Genomic DNA, 26,908 nt, shown 5'->3' on the forward strand with positions numbered 1-26,908 from the left:
TTACAGTCAAATTCTTGGTGGAATGACAATGTTTTATTTTATTTTATCCATTTGAAACAATGGGAAAGTCTTTTACTCAACTCAGTGTTTAAAGTAAAGTGGATTTGTGCTATATAAAAAAAAGTTCATTTAGGTATAAAAAAATAATGAAATAAAGTCATTTGCAATACATATTTTAAATGTTCCAATAAACAAACACCATAGCAGCCAAAGGGTAAATAAAATAAATAAAATTGGACGTAGCGCTATTTGTACCTCACTTTTTAATTTACTCCCCATAAGGCACATATTTCCGTGGCACTCTCATGAGTTTACCAGATGCTACAGCATGGGAGACACCGTTTTCAATATTGAACGTTCCCTTATTGGTTGACTTAAACACGCGCGAAATCAACCAAGCTTTAAATAATATGAAACACGGACTTGGCGCTTTTTGTAATAATTCGAGACTTAAAATATTTTTTTTCGTAGGGTTATGTAGCGTTTTGGAATTTATAGATCAATACATATTGTGTAAAATTATACAAAGAATACGTGAGTTTACCAGATGCTACAGCATGGGAGACACCGTTTTCAATATTGAACGTTCCCTTATTGGTTGACTTAAACACGCGCGAAATCAACCAAGCTTTAAATAATATGAAACACGGACTTGGCGCTTTTTGTAATAATTCGAGACTTAAAATATTTTTTTTCGTAGTGTTATGTAGCGTTTTGGAATTTATAGATCAATACATATTGTGTAAAATTATACAAAGAATACGTGCGTATTTTTGACCAAATGTGGACTTATCGCTTTTTGGAATTAGACGCCTCATATATCTGATGTGTTTTCAAGTTATGTATGTTGAATATATGAAATATTACATTCCCAAATCTTGTGAATTATTCATTGAATAAAATAAATGGTTTATTCAATAATACAGCAAACATATGAGGTGTCTGTTTTCAATATCTGACCAGTCTATATAATATAGCTGAAATCTAGCAAAAAAAATACATATATACCACCAATACGTGATATTTTGATAGCATAGTGGTTTTATTAAAATTGCTGAGGGGTCTATTCTATGGCCGGTATTAGACTATCAAAGACCTCTTCTGAAGAATATTTTACAGTGTAAGTCTATATTTAATAAATATGTTTTTCATAAAAGATGGCACATTACCTTTTATCAAAGATTACTCTACGGTAAAGTGTTTTCATCACTTTTGTTTTGACAACTCATTAGAAAACACAAAAAATATGAAATGCTTAATAATAATAATCAGTAATCACCATCCAGATTACAAAAATAGAAATGAAAACATAAACGTACAAGCCAAGTACATTTTCTACCTAACCTTTATAAAATGTTTTACGCTTAGTGTTTTATAAAAGAAATGGTATAAAGCAGGGGTGTGTCAATAGGTTCGATAACAAAATGATTTTTGGTCGATCGCCAAAATATTTTATTTATTTATTCATAATATAAGATAAAGTATGAGATTATATTTATTATACATATTTATTATCCAAAATTTTAAATTATTTAATTCAATCAACACAATAATTCCGATAAAAGGAAAAACACGAGGTGAAGATTTATTAACCAGTTTTAAAAACTTCAATAAGACTGCTCAAAAATTGTAGACAATCTTACAATGTAGGATAAGTAATTCAAGCTCTGTAGTTTTCGGAAGCTCAAGATAAAATATATGTATTCATAATAATAACCACAGTTATGTAAATAATTTTTTTTTATGTACATACAATGCTTAATTTAATTTTCTTAATAAGATTCTATTTTGGTTTAAAAATATATCTATTATAATATACTTATGGAAACATTAGTTGACACCCCTGCTATAAAGCTTCTTTGTCAATCTTTTATAGTGTAATACCGGCCTGATGGACAAAAATATTATATTATAGAATTACATTTCTGAATTTTGCAGATGTAAGTCTATTTTCGACAAATTTGACAGAAATTCATTGTATACAGGGGTAACCCCGGATGAGCATGGTGTGGTGTTCCTTGCTGTTTGGAACCTATGGATTTAATAAAACACAGGCATCAGACTTTTTGGGTATTTTAATTAAACCAGTCATAATCATAAGCATAGATACTAAAGTCTCCAGTCAATATCATACATTCTTGAGTCAAATTATAAAATTCAATTTTAAAAGCTAGAACTCGATCACTTAGGAAAATTCTGCAAAAACGCGAGCGACGAAACGTCCGCGGGGCGACAGGAGGGATTCCACTCTCCCCTGACCCCGCTCGCTGACGGCCCGCGTCCTAAACAATAAAAGGTAGTACAAGCACTATTATCGCAGAGCGGCCAATATATATAATATATATATTATAATAAATTTAAACAGTCACGATTTCGAATTACACGCGAGGACCGTCCCTCGACGGCGGACACAAAATAAATACGGGCGGTGGCTCACTCGACGCGGGCGTCGCCCCGCCCTCCGCATCACGAGTGTTTCACAACTATCACACCCGGCCGACTCTGGCGGTGGAACTTGAGTAGGTCGTCCATCTCGAGGCCGCACGAGTCCGCCTTTCCGGTGGTGAGTGCCAATGGCAGCTCCTGCTGCTCCTCCTCGAATAGGTGGTCACCCTCTAGGTGCCGGATGGCCTCCACGATGGTCTCCAGGTTTTGGCGCGAATGGCTGGCGCCCGCCAGGTACAGTCGTGACCGCTCGCCGGGGGACACCGGCCCCGGCAGCGTCTCCACTTCCACTTTCGGCTCTGCTTTCATGGCCGCCTCCAGCAGCGCGGGTAGGACGAGGGGGGAGGGGGAACGCTCGCCCTTAATGACCATGTTGACAGGGCTGAGGGCGCGCGATGAAGGCTCTGACTCGCTGTGGGGGTCCTCGCCAGCGTGGCTGACAGGGGCATCCAGGGAGGCAGCATCGAGCCGTGAGTCGTCATCGCCCCGCTCGTCCTCGGTGGACTCGTCGGGGAGGAGGGCGAGGGCAACGGCATCCCGGAGCTCATCGGTGGGGTCGGCCGTTTCGTCATACTGCAGGGTGATGTGGGAGTGGACGCTCTCGGGATAGAGCTGGGTTTCGTAGGTGCGCACCGTTTCCTCGAGCTGAGCGCGCTTCCGCCGCTCCCGGTCTAGCTGGTTGCGGAGTTCTCCCGCTTCGGATCCCAGCCGCGCGAGGTCATCGGTGACCGCTGCTAGGGCATCGGGGGTGTCATCGGCCGTCTCCGTTACGACAGGACAGTCGACGGGTTCTGTTTTTCGTTTCTTGACAGGGATGTCTCCTCCCTCATGCTGGTTCAGCAACCGTTTCAGCTGACAGTTCTGCGAGAGAAGTCTGGTTTTTTCCTGTTCGAGGGCATATATGTATTCGGCGGTCTGTTGTAGTATAGCAGCCTGGAAAGAAAATTGTCAATAATTATCATCATTAGTCAAGAGTAATTTTAATTCGCATTTACACAAACGAGTGTTGTGATTTTGTTGAATCGGATTTGAAACAGAATACATTGTATTGTATCATCATAGCCAGGGTTGATAAAATAATAACAAGTCAGTCAAATCACCTTGCTGAGTTTTTCTCCTTCGTGTCGCGGCAGGAGAGTCCGCAGGGACTGGAAACCGGCGTTGATGCTCTGCATCCGCCGTCGCTCATTACTGTTGGCGATCTCTCGCCGGATTCTTTTCTCCGCCTCCATTGTGCTGCCTGACGACTCCTCTCCGCCCACTCTGTGGACAAAAATAACAACGGAAGGTGAGCAGACGAATAAGACATCTAACACAAGAATAATTAGGTGAAGAACATGGATATTAAGATAAGATTCATTTTCTACTTACTAACTAGACTTTGATGTTTAGTTGATTTTGGTTTCAAAATAATAATTATTGAATTGTGGAATATTAATCTATACAAAATAAACTTAGAACATTTTTGCCCGAAAAGCAAAGGTTGTGTCTTTCCATTCCATTCAATGAACATAATTCATAACAAATACCTAATTTTTAATACATGTAAATGATAAAATGATAGGTAAGTCACGAATCATGAATTTTAAACTAATAAAACCAAATAAAAATATTTGTCATGCCAAAGAGGCTAAAATAAAAGACCATTATTATTTAAATTGACAGCTTGGAGTCACAAGCCATTATCGGCAACGTAAACAGCAAAAGAGGAAGAACACCTGCTGGATCGAATCAAAAAGGATTTTTGAAATTAAGAAACTGCTCACAAAGACTACAATTCTCAGTGATGAGACAATGACAAGAAATCCACAAGACTATTTACTTAATTCAATATTAGCAGAACTATTTCATTTTAACACCATAACAGGCCATGAAGCCGCAATGACAGTTTGTTAGTAGAAACAGTAAAACAATCGCAGAACCACAGACTTTTAGAAAATCACATAATTAAATGTATTGTGACCTTACTGGGAATTGAAACCCAAACCACAGATAAAAAGTCAGTGCCTTACAATTTGGATTACGAGGGCTGCCCATAACCCGACAGTGAATCCGATATGTCGTATTCAGGCAGTTAATTATCCCGGGAAGTTAACAGTCAAGCGTGATATTTTTTAAACACGGGACTAACCATGAGCTGTCAAATGTCGTTGACTAACACAGTTAACACGTCTTACTTAATTCCAAATGCATTATAGATGTGCAATAGTGTGTGTACTACACCAATATTAAATGAGCGTCAATGCATAAACCAAGAGCAGTTGTCAGTATTCAACATATGACGTATTCTTGACACGTGTTTAAATTTATCCCGTATTCTTCCTTACTCGAAATCGGCAACATGCTCCTCCTTACCCGTTAGGTATTTCAGTTACCATTATTTCTGAGTTCCGTGTGCATCCCATTAGAATCTCTAATTGGCCTTATACTAGGATGCATTCGGAATCAAGTAAGACGTGTTAACTGTGCAAACAGTTATTATAGATAGCCGCCATACCACTAAGGTTAAAAGTAGCCTGACGCTCTACAGTGGCGTTTTCTAAATGGTGTTCGAGGTCAATAAAAATGTTGTGTATTTTTAGCGATTTTTAACACATTATGGAGGCGAATTATGGATAACACACGATAACTAAAATTGCATCACACGACCTATTATAAAATGGTAATAACTTCAAAGTAAAATAGCGCCGCAGGCAACTTTTTTACTATTACAGCAAATTTAAGATGTCAATTATGTGGTCGACCCGCCACGCCGGGCCCCCCCTTAACCGGGCCCCTAGGCTAGAGCCCTGTCATCCCCCCATTTCTTTCATAGGCCGTATTTCCATTGAAAATGTAGTTTTACTTTGGCTCGTGAGCCACAGTTTGTCGATATGTAGTCCAATAAGACCAAAATACGAAATGGCGCTAAAGCATTTCAACGACATACGTACCAAAAAGAAAGTGGACCTAATAAGAGTAAACTAATTAATTTTGATGAAAATGTGTGATATTATTATATCCAGCTGTAAGTGTAAAAATGCGGAACCACCCGCGCCCGCGGTCGCCGAATTCTTTGCGCGTTCCGATAAATAGGTCCGCGAATTCCGGCGCGATGAGGCCGCGCAAAAATATTTCATTTTCATACTTTGTTCGTTCAATTGCATGAGGTGGCGTCACCGGCTTTTGCTTCGGACGTTGCTACGATCACCTCTTTGCGATTACTCTCGCTACCCCGTTGGCTTACATCACGGTTACATGTAAATTATGCGTAAAACATTTCACCGTGAGCTTTCTTATCGGAAAGAGATGACCGTATGCTATACGGTCTCCAATTTTATTAGATTCGATATGAACATTAATTTAATTTTCATAGCTGATTTTGGCAAAATTCATGAATTCAAGAATGAAAACCTAACCTAACCTATAATCCAGTATATCGGCTATTTTCAAAATTAGTTTGCTGCTGGATTCCTGTAAAGTGTAAACCGACATGAATCGTGTTTTATTTAGACATGAATTTTATCTCAGTACTATACGACCCAGAGGTTGGACGGTCTTTAATATACGGCCATATTATATTTCCGATACAATATTTCACGGTGAAGTGTCGTCGCTGTAGGATTGGTTTGTCGAATAGACCAAATGTCAAATGTTCAGAAGACGAAAAACAATTTCATTATCCTATATTTAAATACATGACTGTATTTAAACTGTTGTTTTTACATCATATGAATGCTGTATTCATTACAAAGTAATTTATAGAAAAGGATGGTTCTGGTCCATTGAGATACAAAAAATCATTCAGCATTAAAAGGTCGATTTCGACAAAACGGATATTCGACAAACCAATCCTATAGCGACGGTGTGATACGGCGAACTGCATATTATTATGTACAAATTTCCGGACACGTCCATCACGACGCTCACATATAAAATCTCACATTATTATTCTAGTACTCACTCCTCCACATAGATTTCATACGCTTTAACAGATTTCAGGTAACTGGTCATTATTAAATTATGTGAAAGAAGTATTATAATACATTGTTTTATTTTCAAACAGTTAATAAATAGGCTGGACACATGGCTGGCTCGAAGAAGGGACAATCGCTGGACAAATCTAGTCATCCAGTGGTACCCAAGAGGTACAAAACGTCCGCAAGGTGGACCTAGAGACCGCTGGATCGATGAAATGATTAAGTTCTGCGGAAGTACGTGGCAACGCAACGTACAAGACCGAGAGAAGTGGAATCAGCTTGGATGATGATGATAATGAGTTAATAAAATATCCATGCTTTTATATTGTGCATCCACATTTGCGCTAATGCCACGAGCCTTGAGTGCTGCTGTAATCTTTGCCTCCTGTCTGTATTGACCTTTATAAATATTATATTATTCTAATCTACGGCCCTTTGTATTAAAATAATATGGCGAGTAGTATAATTCGTAATGGTAAATAATTAAGTACATCTTTCCTACAACATATTTTTGACCTGCATTGACTTATTTCATGATAACAATCATTGTTATGACTGAAAAGATATTATATGACTAAACTTGACATCATCTGTCGGGGGCCGGTCCACTGGTGGATGAAGACCCCCATTAGCTCGTTCCACTAAATATTCGCTGCCTCGTACATCCACAGCAGTTAATGATTTCTTATATCCATCGGGTCCATATGGTCGTTTAGTGCCCCTTAGGTAGCACCACAGAACGGGTTAATAAACAGAAATCCGATAAACTATAGGTACCCCAGTACGCTGCATTTTTGACGCAGGGTTTTGAATGTGTGAGTGTCCTACGAATATGAGGCACACATTATAGACGTGCAAAAGTGTGTTGCGACCTTCAAATACACCAATATTGAACGAGAGTCATTGCATATGCATAAACCGAGAGCAGTGGTCAGAATAAAAGACAAACGTATACTTGACACGTGTTTAAGTTTATCCTATGTTCCCTGGATATCACTGCATGGTGACATTTGTCAAGTGACTCGTCCAGCCCATTACCATACTGTGATAAAATGGCCTAACTATAATGATGTATTATTTTATTAATTATAATTTACCATGCCATTGGTCAAGAGGTCGCAGATAGGCGTTTTTTCAGTTTGTTGATAGGTATATTTTCGTGAATTTTACATGTCATTTACATTACATTGCTTTCAGAGAACAAAATTGTGCCTAACTACTAAGAAATGATGTAAAAAGATGATAATATATAGAATAGCCGGACAGAAAATGACACACATGACAAGCTATAGTTTAGGGAAAATACAAGTAAGGTGACTGGTGATGGTGTGCAATATCTTTACATAATATTGGTGACTACATGTACTCGTAGCCGTCAGACAGATATGATTTTTAAGATGTTAAAGAAGAAATCTAGAATTCTAAAATGACTGTTACATCAGAAAGCCGTTTTTATATAATTAATTCAGTTTTTAAATGAAAGAAAATCCATCCAGTGACGTATTACTTTAATATGGGTGAATTGATATCACTTGATAATATAAACTGTATCACAACCACAGACGAAAGTGGTATGCATAGATGCGCACAATATATCGGTTAAAATATAAGCGATGTAAAATAACAGTTGATAAGTGAGAGGTAAAATTAAAATATTTAAAAAAAATGTTGATGTATTCTATTATGCTTCAATGATAGAAATACAATCTGTATGTACTTCCTTGCTATAAAAGCTTGAATACAGCGCAGTTCATTGGTTGTGAGAAACCAAAAATAGACTAGCCTTTGTAATGCTTAATTTATGTTATCTTAATTATTGTACCCTATGTGTAGAGTGAATGGATACGTTCCTAAAAAATCAGATATTATACCTAACCTCCATTCTGCAGACGCCCGACAAAATTTGGGTAGAGGCTTACTGCTATTTCCATAATGGAAATAAATACCTACGTAGTTTCGTATTGTAAATTTATCCAATATGAAAGTTAAAACCGAGAGCGGTTACCGCGAAACCGCAGCGCCGTGATCGCAGCGACCGGCCGGCGAAATTATTATTACGGGGCAGAATTGCGCGCGTGTTTATTTACGCGGCGAAATCTCCAGCGCGGCTGCTCGCAAAGCAGAAGCGAGGCGAGCGAACGGCTGGCTGGCATGACGTCGCCGGCGCCCGAGACGGTCAGCTGATCCGCCGCCGCGCCGGGCCGATTACATCGCGAACCCCGCCTGGTTCCCGCTTCCCACCTCGCACACAAACAAAGCCGTCTCATGCACACACACAGTTCTTCCGATACTGGGTCGGCGCTGTTTTTTGTTTTATTATTTTTTCATGTTCTTTTTTCGAATTTGAATTCGTATTTCGAACGAGCTGAAAACGTGGGCGTGCCGCTCAGCCGATCCGGCGCGCATGCAGCCAGCGAAATTTCAATAATGGCGGCGGGGTTTTTTATCTCTCTCTCGCTCGCTCACTCTCCCTCGATCGGCTGATTTGCAAAATGCATGACAAATAGATAATTTTCGTTCTCGGAATGCACTTCGTCAAACGGATACAAACAAATACCTCGGCTTACGCAACTACGTAGTAAATAATAATAAAAAATAACACCAAATCGAAAAACAGCAAGACACATTTTTATGCAATCTTTATTATACCTACTAGTCCACACACAATATCTGGGAATTTATCATCATCAGGCTGGATCACAACTTTCCAAGCTGATTTAATTTCTACTTTTGACCACTGAATGACTAGATAATAATTTTGTAGTCCATCGAATGATTTTTTTTAAGCCACGTGGGAAATGTGCATTGAAATTAAAAATCGACTATGTTTACTACATTCGAATTCAGAGAATTTACAAATAATTTTGTCAGAATTTCGGCGATATTGAACAGTCAAATTCATTAAATACGACAAAAATATTTAATGAAACTTAACTAAGTATACAATTCTACACCTCTAATAATTATTATCGTTCCTCTGCAAAATACACGAGGTTGGGTCTGATAGAGGGGTTCTCTACCTACCGATGGAAATTGCATGTCATTGCCTATGCTCCGAGACTGGAACTGTGATAGGGCGATATTTTTATAAATAAATTCGAGGTCCAATGATTAGAAACATAAAGCACAAGTAGTAAAATTGCAAAACGGATTTCATTATAAGACTCCTATTTACAATCTATACAGACATCTCGAACGAGTGGGCTCGCTCGATAAAGAAATCCACAATCAGGCGTGCAGTGGGCGCAGTAAAAAAAATCAATCAGGATTATCGCAGAATTGATTTGCGATGTGACATGTCATACGCGGCAGCCAATCGGCGCGAGGGGATATCAGCTGTCGAGTTGAGCGGCCAGACGTCACGTGACATCCAGAAATACACCGCCGTTTCACGAACATGTGTATATTCATTCGGATCGTGTGTAGTGTAGTGTGTACCACTCACTATCGATATTTTGATTATCCACCAACGGCTAGGTGTTATTTATTAATACTACGATGAGTACATACGCATGCTTTAATAATATATAACTGGTTACGTTAATCATATTATTGCCATAAAAACACTAATAAATACAATATTGTACACAAGCGATAGTCTCCAATTTCAACGAAGCAACAAATAAATCTAGGTAGGTATGTAGAAAGTTCAATGAACAATGTCAATCATGTTCACTGTTCCAATTTTAAAAATACTACAATCTGAAATAGTTCCAAATATACCTACATTCGACTTGTACAGTAATTAAAATCAGGTCAACACCAATTGACATTTTGTTAATGGGCATTTTCGCCAAAGTTTGTACATGTTTGAAATTTGGGTAATATTATTTTTTCACTCAAATTAACCATTTTTATATAGCTAGCAGATTCCTTGTTCTATTGCTGAATTGGTGATAGCAATTTTTCAGCAAAATATTGATTAATACAATATTTATATCATTTTTATTATGAAATTGGGCATAATAAGTTTCCGTTCCGTGACTACGAAACTTAGCTTTTAAAACATGAATGAAACACTTTTTATCACTTAAAAGAGCTCTATTAGATTAAAAAAACCATACACTTCAAAATAAAACTACAAATAGTCAAAAAATATTATTGAATTTTAATTCTTGGGCACATTTCGTTCCCCTCCGTTACCCTATGTCTATAATGGCAGAGCATTTTTCCTTTAGTATTTGAAAAAACCAATCAATGTTCGTTCTGCTATTTTTTTAAAGACAATAATCACTTTTACTAAATTTTATTGGAAAAATAAATAAGTTTCGTTATTTAATAATCAAATGAAAAATAGTTAACGTTCAACTTTTTTGGGGACATTTTCGGAATGGAACGAAATGGTAACGGAGTGTAATTTGTAAAGCTTAAGTTACATGTTACCATAAAAACAAATTTTTGTTTTATGAAATTTATTTGAATTTTTTGATAGACAGATAAATATTCAACGTGCGTCAAAATAACAAAACAAATCAAACTTAATCACTAAAATAGATATATTTTATAATAAATTTCACAATACTTGTAAAATAAGGTAGGTAATAATTTTGACACACTATACATTACCATAACTTTATTTGGCATTTATATTATTTGTAACTCAGATAAAAAATATTTTTAAGCAAATTAACAATATATGAAAAAAAAATCAGCAAGGGATTCAGACGCGAGTTCCTAGCGCGGCACGGAGTATATAACTTTTACGAAAATAATTATAGTCAAACTCGGTTATTACGATCTCGGACATAGCGAGATCTCGGATGTAATAACGAAACATTTGTTGACAATTGGTTTATGATTTTCGCCATACATTTAATTTTTTCACTGTTATAACGAGCAACTTATCGGATATACCGAGCTAAAATACTGTTAATGTGTCGACCGTTTTAAAACATTTCGACCCTAAGCAATAAAATCCGATTGGACAGGATGCCGCCGGGGTCGGATTACGTTTATGACACTAGTAAAGTGTCTAAGTACCTACCTTATTGGTGTTTCACCGACAATAATAAAAAAGTATCCACGCATATGGTTGAAAAATCCAAGGTTTGTGAAGTCCGTAGGTACCTACCAGCGTTAATTACAATAAACAACTTCTTTTGTAGTTTATGAATGCCATGCTCGTTTCGGGGATTTTTACGATGGTTTCCAAATTTTTTATTTTCGACTTTTTGTGTAATGTGACATGCTCATTTAAAAATACCTATTCTCTGATATAACGAGTAACGCTTATAACAAGCAAATTCAGTCGGTCCCATCTTCCTCGTAATAACCAAGTTCGACTTTATGTTGTCTTGAAATTTAATTGTATTCATCAACATAAAATGTAGCTATACAGGTTGATTGTAATCAAGACGTACTTTTCTGACATTTCGTGAATACCTACAGTTCTAGGTATTAAATCTAATCGAGTACACATTTCTGTTAAACGTGACAAAAAAATACTTTTTCATACATTTTTATAAATTTCTATGCCTAAAATGTATGGAGAAGTTTTAAAATTTTGGTGGCGTATAACAGAAAGAGTATGACAGAGCCAGTGCCTGTCTCGCAATTATTTCAGTCTGGTGTTTTTTCTTTTCCTTCTGTTGTTTTTTTTTATCTCCATACTTTTATGTGCGCTATTTTTGCGTATTCAGACATATCACATACTTTTTTAATCTTTATTATATTATTATATTATAGTCAGGTTATTTTCTATATTTTTTAATGAAAATATTTTTGTTTTTCATACGAACAGACAAAATAAAATTTTTATAATCTATGAAGAACTAAACACACACTGTAAACCCAACTTTATGCATGCCATTTCGTTACTTTTACATTCCACATATACGTTACCACCAATATAGTTTCGGAATGGAAGTAACGGATTCTGTTTCAGAAGTGTTTGAAGCCAAAATTTAGCTTAGTTTTATTGTTAAACCTGCGATATGTTTTATTATATCTGTAGTATGAAAGATAAGCTCCATATGTGTAGTATGTGAAATAGAAATATGTGTTTTCTTACCTTATAAATCGTGGTAACAGTAGTGGAACTTCTTAAATGACCAACCCAGAAAGCAACCTGTTCCGATAGCGATACCGACACACACCAACAATTTAAAGTGTACATGGCGATCAGTGTTATACAAAAATGTTGCTACATTAAAAAAAAACATATTTATAGTGAAAATTTTTCGCCTTCATGCTAAAATCGTGGTAACGGAATGTGGAGTTCCACTTTTTCAAATATCCTGGGACACACTTTAAACGTGATTTTTTTTCAATATTGGTACAAATTTACGAAAAAACTATATATTTTCCAAAAATATATAATGTAAGCTGTTGAAAACACTACGAATTTAATTTTACACACTCAAAATTAATGACGAAATCAGACTTTGTTTATTTGAATTTATGGGTGGGACATGGTAAAAACGCACTACCTTTCGATCTAAATAATCAATTAAAAATATATACAGGTCAGATAGTTGTATTTAACTGATTGAATAGAGTAAATTAATAAATTTGCATGTTAAAAGTACATAACTTTCCAACATTTTATAATATAATAACTATGAAAAAATCAATCAAAGTCATGGGACATGCCAAAAACGCAATGTACAAACTTTGGCGAAAATGCCCTAATACACATATTATGTACCTATGTAGGTATAAACGTAAATTTAAGTAGTGAGTTGCAGTGACGCAATTAAAAAGAAACGTATCAATTTTTTAAGAATTTATACCAAGTGATCATCACGTCTTCAAAATTAATCGAAAAAAACAATACATAATATCAATTGGATTTTTTAAAAAATATAATTCACTTGTAAGGTTTTTGTGTGAGTTTTAGAGATTGCTAGGGTTTCAACAAGGAGCATGCTGAAACACCTGACGACCTCCACGCCACGCCACCTCCAGTGTGCTTTGCCTACATCAGATGTCCTAATTTTATTTATTTTCTCCTAGCAACCTTGAGGTTTTCTAATAATTTCAATTAATGCCAATGCATTTGTGTTCTCTGCCTCTTTTACTTGCCAGAACTGTATGTATTTTTAAAGGTTTTCAGGTCTTCAGCGTTTGATGTATCTAAAAAAACTGTACAGACAAACAGAATAAAGTATTCTACAGATGTTCAGCTATTGTAATATTGATCTATCAGTTCTAGTTCCAGTCCATCCAACCATGCCTTCAGTAAGCCTTCAAAATACTTCCGATCATTTGTATGCCATAATAAAGCAACGATTTTAACAACAACATTCTCGTCGTACTCTGACGATATCTGATAGAATGAACACATTTATCAGTCATTTGCAGATGGTGAGATCGAAAACAATTACAACGCCCGGCGGGACTCGAACCCGCATCCACTGGATTCGCGCCAATGTGCCAATCAATCGAATTTCAAAAACTAACAAATTATTTGCAATTTATATTCTAAGTTCAATAAAAAGAAAATATAAGTGTGACTAACAAAGTGTGTACTATTTACGTCAGATCCCCATAACATACCTCTACTCTTCGCCACGAATATGCGGTAAAAAAACCCCGTGGAATTAAAATTTCATTCGGTTTCTAGTAGGTATGTGGTCAATTGACGAAGCGGTCAATTATCCGCAGACAGATTCTCATAGGCAGGTTCTTATCTTGTGGTAAACACAATAAACAATCTCTATCACAAATAAGCGTATTTTCCTTATTTTTGTAACAATTTTACGCAACCCATCCCACATACCTATTTTAAGATTGTTAAGATCAGACATAAATAGTGAATTGTCAGTCAAACGTATTTGTTTTCATTTAACCAAGTCTACAATGTGTAGATGGCGTTTGTTAGTTTTCAAAATTCAATTAAAATTAAACCCTGCCTAATCCAATGCCATAATTGATAATAGTAAAAAAATATTCGTATTTCAATTAAACCATACATAATTTTAGATATTATTTATAGATACAAGACTATTTTTTATCGATTATGGTCTGGTTATAAAAAAAAACTAACCAACACCATATGAATTCTTAATTCAAGGAAAACCAATAAGTATGACTGAAAAAGTGAGCACTATTTTATCGGATCGCCCATAGCATACCTAAACTACTATGGTTTGGTTTAGGCAGGGAAGGAACTGACCAGCACCATCTGCAAATTGTATTTTTAGTTCAATGAAAACAAAATGAGTATCGACTGACAAAGTTTAATGTGCACTATGTATGTCGAATCTTAACAGCCTATCTCCACCCCTTGCCACTGCCAACTATCTTACAAAAAATATTGCTCGGTTGAAAATAATAGATACTATGACATCTAGATCGAATGAATAATTAATTACTATGCACAATTTTATTGTAAATTTGTGCAATTCACAATGTTAACATAATTGAAAACAAAATAAGATAACAAATGCAAAGTATATCTGGCACGCTTCGACGTTGTTAACCCGAATACAATATAAAACCCAGGAAAACAATACAAGCTGAAGTTATTTTCAGTTGAAACTGTATTAATATAAATAATATACACCACGGCGATGTGACACGATTTATGCTAAGTATGAATGATTATAATAATTTTATATCGCGATAAATTCAGTATGTACCTACTTACATTTTATTTTACTCATCGAAATAATAGTATGGCAAATGAATGAGTAACGCCGGCGCAAGGGCATGCCGTGTTTACATTCTCACTACAAGTGTGTCAAACGTTTGATGTCAACGCCCCCTGAGCCGACAAATACACTATGTTTTATTTGTTTACCCCTGGCTTTTTAGAGTTGAGAGTTTTCAGGTATTGGGCATTCAACAAAACATTCGTGAGACAAAAACGGATTATACGGGTAGAAAGAATACCAGGATAACCTGTATCCGCCGGATTACGGCTAGTGTGCTTTATCAATTTAGCCACCAGCGTTCTACCTAATTACGACGAAATTAACTAATAGTCATGTAACGGAGTCGCCTACGAATTTCGCCGATATTGGCGACTAACTTTTGTGGTTTGAATCAAGATACGAATAATAGGTAACTTGCTTATTAGCCAGCGTCAGGGATGTCAGGGATCTCCTGAAATTTTATTCTTAACGTACTTGCACTGGCAATTTAAAAAACTATTTTGTTTTATTCAACGAATAATTCATAATATTTTAGAATGTCACATTATTAATTATTGGGAAACACCTCATACCTCCGAATCAAACATTTACGCCTGGGAATGTCTCAGGAGCAGTTACCCAAGACTAAAGTCGCTACGCACTCTAGTGTGCTGACCATCGAGGTATTGTGCCAACTGAGTTTATTGACTTATATAATAAAATGTGCCCATAGGAGAGAGGAGCACGAAGAACTAACAAAAATAAAAAATATAGATACCAAATAATATAAAAAGTACTTATTACAAAACAAAGCTAATTCAATACTGACTAAGATTCTCTATGAAGAGATCTTTACGTTCGCAGTAAGCGCCGTAAAATTTCGATCAGAGACAGGCGAAGCTCAATGTAATCTGGAGAATTGACATATTGTGTCCATGTGTGTTTGTATCCAGACCATGGGTTAATAGGTCAAGGTTGATGATCCTCCCCGGGACTTTGCACAGAAGTTCTGCGAGGAAGACATGATAAACAAATAAAGTATTTTGAAGTTTAACTTGGTTACATAAGAGTATTTGTATTTATTATTTTAAGAATTGAAGACAATGCCAATGTTCATGTATATAAAAACAATCGTTAAAAATAATTCGAATAGAAAGGGAAAAGGGCGTAACCGAAGTTTTTCAAAATAGGCTTAATTATTGCACAATAACGTTGTACACGACTAAATACGTAATGTTGTGTCCAAGGATGTAAGCTGTAAATGCCGATTGATTATCTAAATTTAGCTAACAATAAAAAAGTGGCGTGAGAAAAACGAATTAACAATCATTTTTGTTGGTTTTTTGTAATTAACTGAAGATTAGGGATATAAAAACCAAATTATTAATTATCACGCACTTCAAGGTAATGTATATTTTGTATTTTAACTTTGACCGAAAACAAAACCATAATAAAAACGTTTTTGTGCCTCCTGTAAAATTTGATTTGTGTGGATTACGCCCCTTTTCCTTTCCAGTAGAATACTTATATCTCAGTAAGCCAGACACACGGTGAAAGCGAAACGTATTTTTTATCCCTTCGTCAAACAGGTAGGGATTCCCCGAAATTTCACAAAATGTTTCATGGGTTCCCACATCTAAAAAAAGGGAATCACTGTGCCAGACACTAGACAGACTGGCATTGAATTTTATTAATCTAAACCACGTAAACATTATTGAAGACTATTTAGCATTATAATTTTGCTTAAAAATAATGCTGGACAATTGGAAAAATATTTACCTACTTACGAGGTATGATCATTATCATTTTGTATCACGTAAGTAATCTACATAATATAATTATAATACATACGAATTATGTATGAGAATAAGGCGCCAGAAGATAGTGATATTGAATTTACGTAATTATTGCGATAATAAAAATTATATATGTAGGTATTTTACATTTTCACCAGCTGTGATTAATCTAATCAATATTTAAAGCAATTATCGGAAGTGTCACGATCGGCAATATAATAAATAAAACATGTAGGTATGGATTATTTACAGTATTCTCTATAAAACAATGAGTACAGCATAAATTTCCATACCACATGAAAAGGTACAATCATTAATCATAGAAACATGTACACTGCAAGGACTCCATCCGAAATAAAATAATAATAAAACCATCAGATCAAAACAGCTCGATTCGGAAACGTAAAGAAAAAAATGAGGTGATAACACGCACTAAACCTAAGGCTTAGGCCACATAGACAGGTGCCTTGCTTGGTGGCTACGTGCTAGGTGACATAACCTAGTGAACGAACGCACACTATTCTATCGCAATGGCCACACTGCACGCTTCGCGCCTCGCTACGTGATTATGAGTCACCTCGTGAGTCTCCCGGCGAACAAACGTGTTGATTATTTTTATTGTCACCTGGTGATTTTGCCAGTGTCTATGGATTTTGCAAGATGGCGGACGTTTCTTCAGTATGACAAACGTCAAACACCCTATATTTTGAGGTTATGAATGGGCCGTAGTATGCCCATAGACGACAGAATATTGCGAGGCAGAGAGATGCAAAAGGATTTACCCACCTTAATGTTACAAGATGTTCCTCAGGTGTTATAGAGCACCTGAAATGCGTATCAACCTTTTGTAACGTCTCTTTTAATTTGGTCAACAATAAGTCAAATGTTTCCTGGTTCATACTCAAATAACCAAAAAGCTTTCATCGTATTGCCGAAATTCTTTGTAGAGAAGTTAAAACTCTCCCAAGCTTCGAGATGCATTGCCATTATGCACCCAACAACTTCGAATTTGCGACATTCGAAATTTTTAACTTAAATTCTCTGTGAGTGCTTTCTGGTTAGTTTTAAGTGACATAATATTTTTGTTGACTTGAGCGCTCCTAAATGTCAAATGAATTTGTACCTAAGCACGTAGCGTGCAATGTGGCAGTAGTGTTTTAGCACTAACGAAGCACCTGCCTATGTGGGTATGTTTTAAGGTATGTAAGGGTGGAGGAAGACTGTTATGATCCGGAATATATAGTGCACATTACACTTTGTTAGCCAGACGTATTTGTTTGTATTGAACTAAGACTACAATAATTCACAGATGGTATTGGTTAGTTTTTAAAAATCAATTAAACCCTGCCTAAACCAAACCATAATAGTTTTGGTATATTTTGGGCGATACGACAAAATTGTGCAGTTTTTCGTCCATACTTATTTGTTTTCGTTGGATTAAGAATACATACCTATTACATATTATATTGTTAGTTATTTTTTTTAAATTCATTAAGCATAATTCATTAATTATATAATTTTAGATATTTTATAGATCGACGAGTATTTTTTTTACTATTATCTATTATGGCTTGATTTTCGCAGGGTTTAATTGAATTTTAAAAACTAACCAACACCACATGTAAATTGTAGTATTATTTCAATGAAAACAAATACGTATGACTGACAAAGTTTAATTTGCGCTATTTATGTCGGATCTTAACAGTCTACCTCCACATTTCCCCACTGATCTCTGGACGACCCGACGCATACGACTGAAGATTTAGAATGGCATATTATTATCATTGAAGGCCTACATCCAACAATGTATGATAACGCGATAATAGCCAACCCGTTCATTTGTAGCTATCAAACAAACTCAAGCAAACGGCAAGTTAGTAAAGTGTCTACGTTGGCAGGCATAGATGGAATGATCCAAGTCAAAACCACTCGCCGCTCTCGCTGGCTGAATGAATCCTTTCCGCCGCGTCACCGCACACGAGCTAGCATGGCATCCACCGGCTGTTTACGAGTCGGATTGATGACGTGTTACATTTTTTTTCACGAAGCGCTGATTAGGGATTGACCTTGCCGGGCGCCCGACGAGACGAAACCTCAGAACAGCTGAGCGGCACCGTACGGTTTTCAATTCAATAATAAAACCTTACCCACCGACCACCAATAGCGCAGCGCCAATAGTGCTGCGTAGTAAAATATTATACCGGAAGAGAAAAACTTACAATAATAAACAAAATAGTAATGATTACCATATTATTATTATTATACGCTGCGGGCCTTTAGCCAAACAAGGAATTTAAACTAGTAAATTCATTCGATACCTCATACGATTTGATACGTTACGTTATATTCGTATTTTTAGATTCATAATAATATATTTTCAGAAGATTCAGTATACCTACTAAGGTTCCCAGACTTTTTTTTTAGATTAATGTCCGTGTCTAGTATCTTTTCTTTATTTTTACTAATTCTTGTTTGTTAATAAATATAATTAGGTATGACAATACGTCTATTCAATTCTAAACTATCCTAAATGCCAAATCATAAAATGTGCAGGAAAGCGAAATTTAGAAATTAGGAACCTATACTTAATTCGATTTAGTTCTGTAATATCGAAATATTAAAAAATCGTTTTTTGTGTTTCAAATTAGAATAAATTTTGGGGAATTTTTTCCAATTTCAAATTTATGAAAAATTCAATACATTGGCAAATAATGTCACTTAGGATACTTAAGTGGCATAAAAATAATTGTTTCTTAAATTCAGTATAATCCTATGCATTTAGGTTTATACAGAAATGTTGGAAATTTCATAGAGAATCATCGATTGATCTAAAAAAACGTATTTCGAAAAATTGGCGTTTAGGATAGTTTAGAATTGAAAAGACGAATACATGATTGTAAAATAATTACATTTCGGGGTAAATTATGGAGATTTAGCAATTATAGGCATACCAGTGGCAAAATACAAAACGGAAACACTCAAAATTGAGAAAAACACATTTATGTATTCTGCGATCATCGGGAATCGAACCCGGAGGCCCCGTAAGACATTGGACTATGTGGCGGCCGCTAATTATGAAATATATTCTCTTTTTATCATTGTAAAATATGGGAACCCTAGTATTTATATGATAATATGTAAAATAAATCAGTCACTTTACCATTTACCAGTTGCGTAGGGTGGAGGTATGCTGTAGAGATCCGACATAAATAGTGCATACTATATTATTTGTCAGTCATACTTATGTTTTCATTGAACTAAGAATACAAGTTGCATATTTATGGTATTGTAGAATATTTTTAAATATTTGAATTTTAAAAACTAGCCAATACCAACTAAAATTTATACGTTTAGTTCAATGAAAACAAATAAGTATGACTGACAAAGTTTAGTGTGCACTGTTTATGTCGGATCTCAATAACCTACCTCCACTCTTCGCCACTGCCTGTTCATTTCTCACATTAGGTACACAGCTCTTTAGCTCACACAATGTGACAATAATAAATATGTACTTTTCTTCTTTCGTTATGTCTGTTTCTTCTGCACTACGCGTCGTTTCCAATAAACCTGTGCCGTTTTACAGTGTTCTTGGATCTTCCCGTCATGCCAGTATCCCGTAGCTCCGCCGTATGCCTAACCTAAAGATGACATTTCGCGGCCTTTCAAGACGCCGGAATCTGGGAGACTCTAGTATAGGTTTTACCCAACTCTACAACTGACACGTTATTGTCTATGCTCATGTTTAGAGCATAGACAATAGCGAGTCGGAAATGACAGTGTTGTCTAGAGACATTCAATATATATTTTAGAGGTTACGAGGGCACTCAGCCCTTTTCGAAATTATCAACTTGAAAAGACCATGATAAACCTTTACACGTAAAACACAGTTTAATACCTATAACTTCATGCTATCTGCCGTGTAATAACACTAGTGTATTTGTACCATATAAATAAAAGACAACACACGATATAATATGTTATATATACCCACCAACGCGTGTTTTCCTTGAACACTGCCCATACAATATTACATGTCCCATACAAAAGCAACCGTCTGAATATAGGGTAGTTGACTAAACAAATAACAACTACTCCCCTTATCAGTGGCGAATGGTGGAGGTAGGCTGTTAAGACCGACACCTCCACCCTTCGCCACTGCCCCTTATACTCTTTTAAGGCTGAATCGTCCGATTTTTTTATCTTCTCGTTAATTGGGTTTTCCCTACACCATTTCCGTTGGCATCTACTGGAGTTTGGATGATTCCTAATCTATTATCGCCAAGTCTTGGTGTTAGAAGACGTCGCCAGCCAGTAAGTCGCCGCACACTTTTAGAAAGCTGAGAAATTTCCAGATAGAACTGACTTGAGAAGTCTTCCCATTTCAACTGACACATGGGGACACTCCCGGAGGATGTGATTGGAATCATGCAATTCGCGACGGAAGCAAGTGGAAAATTTTTCACAAGGCTTTATAAACATAATGAATCTGTCCACCATCACTAGAAATTTCTTGTATTGAATCTGCCAATTTCAATGAGAAATAAGTTCTGCAACCCTGCGAAGTCTTGCCCTTAGTAAGTACTTATGCCTGCATGAAGAATCTGTATTATATAACTAAGTTTCTACATCGCAGTAATGATAAAGGGGTAGTTATTAGTAATTACTAAATATGTTAGATATTAAACGACTTCCTCTATAGATATGGAGCCAAAACATTATGAAAATTAAGCAATAAATACCTCCAATAATTTAAGAGCGTACATAAGTAAAACGGCAAATAATTCTTAACAGTATGTGGAACGAAATTTCGCAGTCGTCGCCAATCGGAAACTGACAGTCGAGGTGTGAGCACGTCAATTTGTTTTGTGATGGCGTCGGAGGAATATATTCTTAAATCGTGTAAAGATGACTAAAAAACGTTCCGCATGTACTTGAAAAAGAAAACATGCCAATGAATATACTATTATTATTACGAATATAATAATAAACATAACATTAAAAGGGCGCATGTTGAATTTTTATGACAAATTATATTTCGTTCGGCTCGCGTCATTTGCACAATCCGCACATCGCCTAGTCACGATATTTTTGGACAATGCATGAAGTATAAGCCTTAATACTAATTTTCATACGGAAACCACGGAAGGTCCATCTAACTATCAATAAAATGTTTCTTCATCATCTTTGGTAATTATGAACTGCGAAGCTATATCGAGTAGATTTCTGATGTAATACACATAAAGATACATTCGTTTTTTTGTATGTAACTAACTTTGAATAAAAATGCTTGATAATGGTGTAAAACCCGATATAGATATTGAGTCAAAAGAAATCTGTAGAAGCCAATCTAATTCACTGAATTTATTAACAAATTGATCTTTAAATCTATAAAAATACATATTATTATTAACTATTCGGAATGAACCCTACCTACATTGCAATAAGCTTCCCACAAAATGTTATTGTACAAAAAAATACGCAAGTAGTTAAAAATGAACTCTAATCTATGTTGCAATACGGGTGATTATGGCAATGTTCAAGTCTTTGATCTGCTCTTCTAACGTGTCTAGTTTAATATTGAGATTTTGCATGTGAGTGATTTTGTATCCTGGTAACTAGGTACCTATATCAATGTTCGTAACATTTCCACTGTACCCTATCTCACATTCTGACAGAAGGCTAGGCTTACCATGCCATAACCATAACGCGAATATCTTGTGCGAATTGTTGTCACAGAATGCGCTATCCACCTTCGGGCACCGCATTAAAATTCCACCAGACACCCTCATTCAATATATTGATATATTCCACTTGCGTGAGTGTGAGTTGAGCTTAGATGAACATTGATTTATAAATTCTTAATATAATATGGTCTACTTAGCTCACAATATGTACTTGTATATAATTTTGTATTATAATAATATGTATGTACGTATTTATTTATTACGCATTATTATGTACGTATTAACACACTGATTTTTAAATAGTTATACGTATTACTATATTTTCACTATTTTCATTGTAATACTTATTTCATTATGTTACATATCATGTCATGAATGACTTAAGGCTATATATACCTCAGTTGAGGCACGGTCTAAAAAGATCGTGGCTAGGCGATGCGCGGATTGCGGGTGCAAATGACGCATGTCAAACGAAATATAATTTGTCATATAAATCCAACATGTGTCCATTTAATGTTTTGTTTATTGTTCTATCAGTAACAATAATAATATATTCATTGAAATGTTTTCTTTTTAAAGTAAATGGGTAACGTTTTTAGTCATCTTTACACGATTTAAGAATTAATACGCCCGTCGCCATCACGAAATAAATTGACGTGTTTCCAGCTCGACGTTCTCTCTCCGAATGGCAGCGATTCCAAAATTTCGTCGCGCTTATAGTTGAAAATTATTTGCCGTTTCACTGATGTTATCACCTTTGTTCAGTCGTACACATCAGTCTACAAATAAAATAACGATAGTGGTAAAGCTCTATCCCGATCAACATACGTCTGTCCGTAAACAATATTATACCTACAAAGATTTTTAACCTTTGTAGTAAAGGGTTAAACATACACTCTGGCTTGTGTATACATAGGTATTATGAAGGTCAAAAAACAAATATGTATTGTGTACCTAATTAGGTTGCAGATACCTAAACTCATTGTGGAAAATAATATTCACAATATTTAAAATTACTATTTACAACCCATCTTAAAGTTACGGTCATCGTTGCCCTTGCAATCTGTGGGTCCGGATCATATTATTATCACACCCTCAGTGCAGAATAATAATAATATTTGTAATGTATAAATTATGAGTTTTGTATGTGGGTATTGCTTATTCTACGTACAAGGTTAGCCTGTATAATATATCATTAGCGAAGGATTGAGGTAGGCTTTTAAGATCAGCCATAAATAGTGCACACGTCATACATATTTTTGTTTTCATTGAAATAAGGCTAGGTACAATGGACAGACGGTGTTCGTTAGTTTTGAAAATCAAACCCTGCGAAACCAAGCCATAATAAATAATAGTAAAAAAATACACGTACATACCTATACCTATCTATAAAATATCTAAAATTATACAATTAAATCATACCTACATAACTTATACGATATTTTATAGATAGAATAATAGGCAGGGTTTAAAGAATTAAAAAAAAAAGAACCAACAATATGGGTACTAAATATTATGTAATAGGTATGTGTTCTTAATCCAACGAAAACAAATAAGTATGAATGAAAAAACGTGCACAATTGAGTATACCAAAACTGTTATGGTTTGGTTTAGGCAGATTTTAATTGATTTTTAAAAACTAACCAACACCATCTGTAAATTATAGTCTTAGGTACCTAGTTCAATAAAAAAACAAACACGAATGACTACAAAGTGTAATATGCACTTTATGCCGGATCTTCAGCCTACCTCCACCCTTCGCTAGTGATATAATATATTATACACAAAAGTCTGAAGATGCCTAAAGACGAAACACGTCACTAAAACCGATTCTAATGGAATAGTGGAAAACATCTGTAAATTAGAATTAAAATTTAATTTACATTAAGTAACATCTGTATTTACGGTATTTTACATTAAAATAATGTTACATAGGTATCACAGGAATCCACGGCGTACATAGTCCTTATTCTTACCACTGAATTCGGTTAAGAGAACGGCTAACAACCGATATCCGTAAAAACTCTGCTAAGAAACTTCCCATATTACAGAGAAATAATAATATTATGCGCATTTAAAATAATTATTTAAATTTAATTGAAACGATCTATTAATAAAATTCAAAATATATCAAATAACATTCATGTTTAAAGTCAGGTAGGTATTATCTAATAATACAGCGCAGTTGTAAGTAAACAAAAATGCATTTGGCTATTTATAAACATTGTATTAGTCATCGCAGGAAAAAAGTTTGTAGGTACTTCGTTGTTATGATGATAATATCTATTCGGAAAACTGAATAAACTCGGCAATCAGTCATATACTCAATAGATTATGAGCGAGTCATACAAAAACGTGATTGGCAATGAGATATTATAGATAGCGCGTAGTATGCAAACAATGTTTTATAATACAAACTCTGTAGAAATACATATCATCGGTTGTTTATCACAAGGGCCCTAGGTTGTACACACATTCCTGTAGTGTACGGGACACGGGTTGGCGCGAAATAGTACTCGAGGACGGTCGCAGCGCGGAATTTCCTCGAGTGTATACGTGCCGCTCTGTCGTAGGCTTTGCATGTAAGCACTATGGCTTAATTCATTCAGTAAATGGGCGTTATACTATGACGCGCTATGTAAACATGCTAAGATTACTAGTTATTGCCGTAATGCAATGAAACCGCACAGAATTATCGGAATTCACCAGATTATGAAACGCTCCCGTGCCGCACATGTTTATGAATGACCTACACTCACTACAAATACGGCAAAAGCCGACATCTAAACATGGCGACTCAACAGCTGACGAACAGACCGGTAATTAAACGCATCACCAAGTCGTCAAAACTGACACTTTACCCGACAAAAGCGACGTAAAAACGTCTCCGAAGTAAGGAGTTATGCGATACGTAGTGTATTGTATTGCGAAAGCTTCATATGTGTGCATATAATACAGCAAAAACGGCGAAGCCCGCCGGGAAAATGTACCTGGAAATCCGATGATCTCCACCGCCCTCGCTGTCGTTGTAGTCGTCGATCTCTAGGAACTCGATGCCACCGCCGTGTAATGACATAACTATGAATTTATGGGTCCTCAGTAGTCGTAATTTTTACACAAACGACAGTCAAACAGTTCAACACTACGATTCGACATGAAATTCACATAAGGGCCAGCACCCACAATGGCGGGAAACAACAATGGATCCAGTCAGATGACGCTTGTCTCAAATATGAGCGCACACACTGTAATTTACGAAGTAACACGGTAAAACACTTCGACACTGATGTTAGGCGTTTGAAAAATATGATATATTCAACTCTGCACTTGTTTTAATACGATTTTCACACAATTACCGAAATAAACATCAACGATACAGCAGGCCCCACACCATTGCTCGCAACGTAACCATAGATTCACTAGATTGCGCAAATCATAGATGTGGCACACCACTATTCTGTTTTGTGTTCATCTCTTAATACTTAAACATACGGTATATATGAACCAAAATTAATTAAGCAGGGGTTACAAACAAATATTTTTAAATCTTTTTGTTTCTCGATTATATTACGCAGGTAAAACTATTTACACTAATAAATATTCTCTGATATATTTTATACACAAAATACTATGAAATAAATAAATATAATGATATAAAGTGAGTTAAGTTATATTAAAAAAATCCCCGCTTTAACGGTAAATCTATATGAATTATATAGGTAATATTATATTGCTGGTTATAATGAATCCTTTTTCCATTTTATTTCACTTATAGTATACATCATGGCCCCCACATCTGAAACGGGCCCCCAGGCTAGGATCTTTGAAGCAGTGTGACGCTCCACAGTAGCGTTTTCCAAATGGTGTTCGATTTTTATATGTTTAATACATCCACTTGAATTATGGAGTATCGACACACAATTATCAAACATTGCATTGCACAACTACAAATAAAAATATATTTACAGTTTTTAAGTCATTTCACAGTCATCAGGCGACTTTTTTTATTATTGCAGCATTTTTTTATGTGTGTGTTTATCTCACTTATCTGATTAATCCGTCACGCCGGCCACCCTATAAGCCTGGGCCCCAGGCTAGAGCCTTGTCAGCCCCCCTTATGGGGACCATGATCTACATAGAGTCTGTATTCTATAAACTGGCATACACATCACGTCGTTTGCCTACGGAAAGCATTGTGCCATCGCGTTTGACTCTTGCAAGTGTGAGAGAACGAGAGGGAATGCAGTGCTGAATACTGAAGCGGAGGGGAAACCGCACGCCAGCTTATAGAAGACAGACCCTACATATTATAGTGCTCTGTTGTATTGTCCAGAATTACGTAGATATGTACCTATGTTAATATGAGGTTGTTATAAATTAGTCTACAATTTATAAAGTAATAACGTGGATTCAATTGTAATAATTTACAATGTAGTAGGTATCTATTG

At 35.8% G+C, this 26,908-nt stretch overlaps 1 protein-coding gene across 1 annotated transcript; it reads right to left on the reverse strand.

The window, feature by feature from the left end:
* Positions 1-2,058: 2,058 nt before the first annotated feature.
* On the reverse strand, positions 2,059-25,886 carry crp (transcription factor cropped). The gene is made up of 3 exons (XM_085960320.1): positions 25,451-25,886; positions 3,546-3,708; positions 2,059-3,378 (listed from the first exon to the last, which is right to left on the reverse strand). Exons 1-3 carry the CDS (start codon positions 25,534-25,536, stop codon positions 2,467-2,469), a joined length of 1,161 nt encoding a protein of 386 aa, XP_085816446.1. The 5' UTR covers positions 25,537-25,886; the 3' UTR covers positions 2,059-2,466.
* Between the last annotated feature and the right edge of the window lie 1,022 nt (positions 25,887-26,908).

This window comes from Rhyacophila brunnea, unplaced genomic scaffold (assembly GCF_057557595.1).
Source record: "Rhyacophila brunnea isolate RB1 unplaced genomic scaffold, BYU_Rbru_1.0 scaffold_11, whole genome shotgun sequence".
Classification (NCBI taxonomy): domain Eukaryota; kingdom Metazoa; phylum Arthropoda; class Insecta; order Trichoptera; family Rhyacophilidae; genus Rhyacophila; species Rhyacophila brunnea.

Coding starts and splice junctions, on each gene's coding strand:
- crp (XM_085960320.1), bottom strand. CDS start 25,536: ATGTCATTACACGGCGGTGGCATCGAGTTCCTAGAGATCGACGACTAC. Junction 3,709..25,450: donor GGAGATCATCGGATTTCCAG/GTACATTTTCCC, acceptor TTTTGTCCACAG/AGTGGGCGGAGAGGAGTCGT. Junction 3,379..3,545: donor AAGGAGAAAAACTCAGCAAG/GTGATTTGACTG, acceptor TTTTCTTTCCAG/GCTGCTATACTACAACAGAC.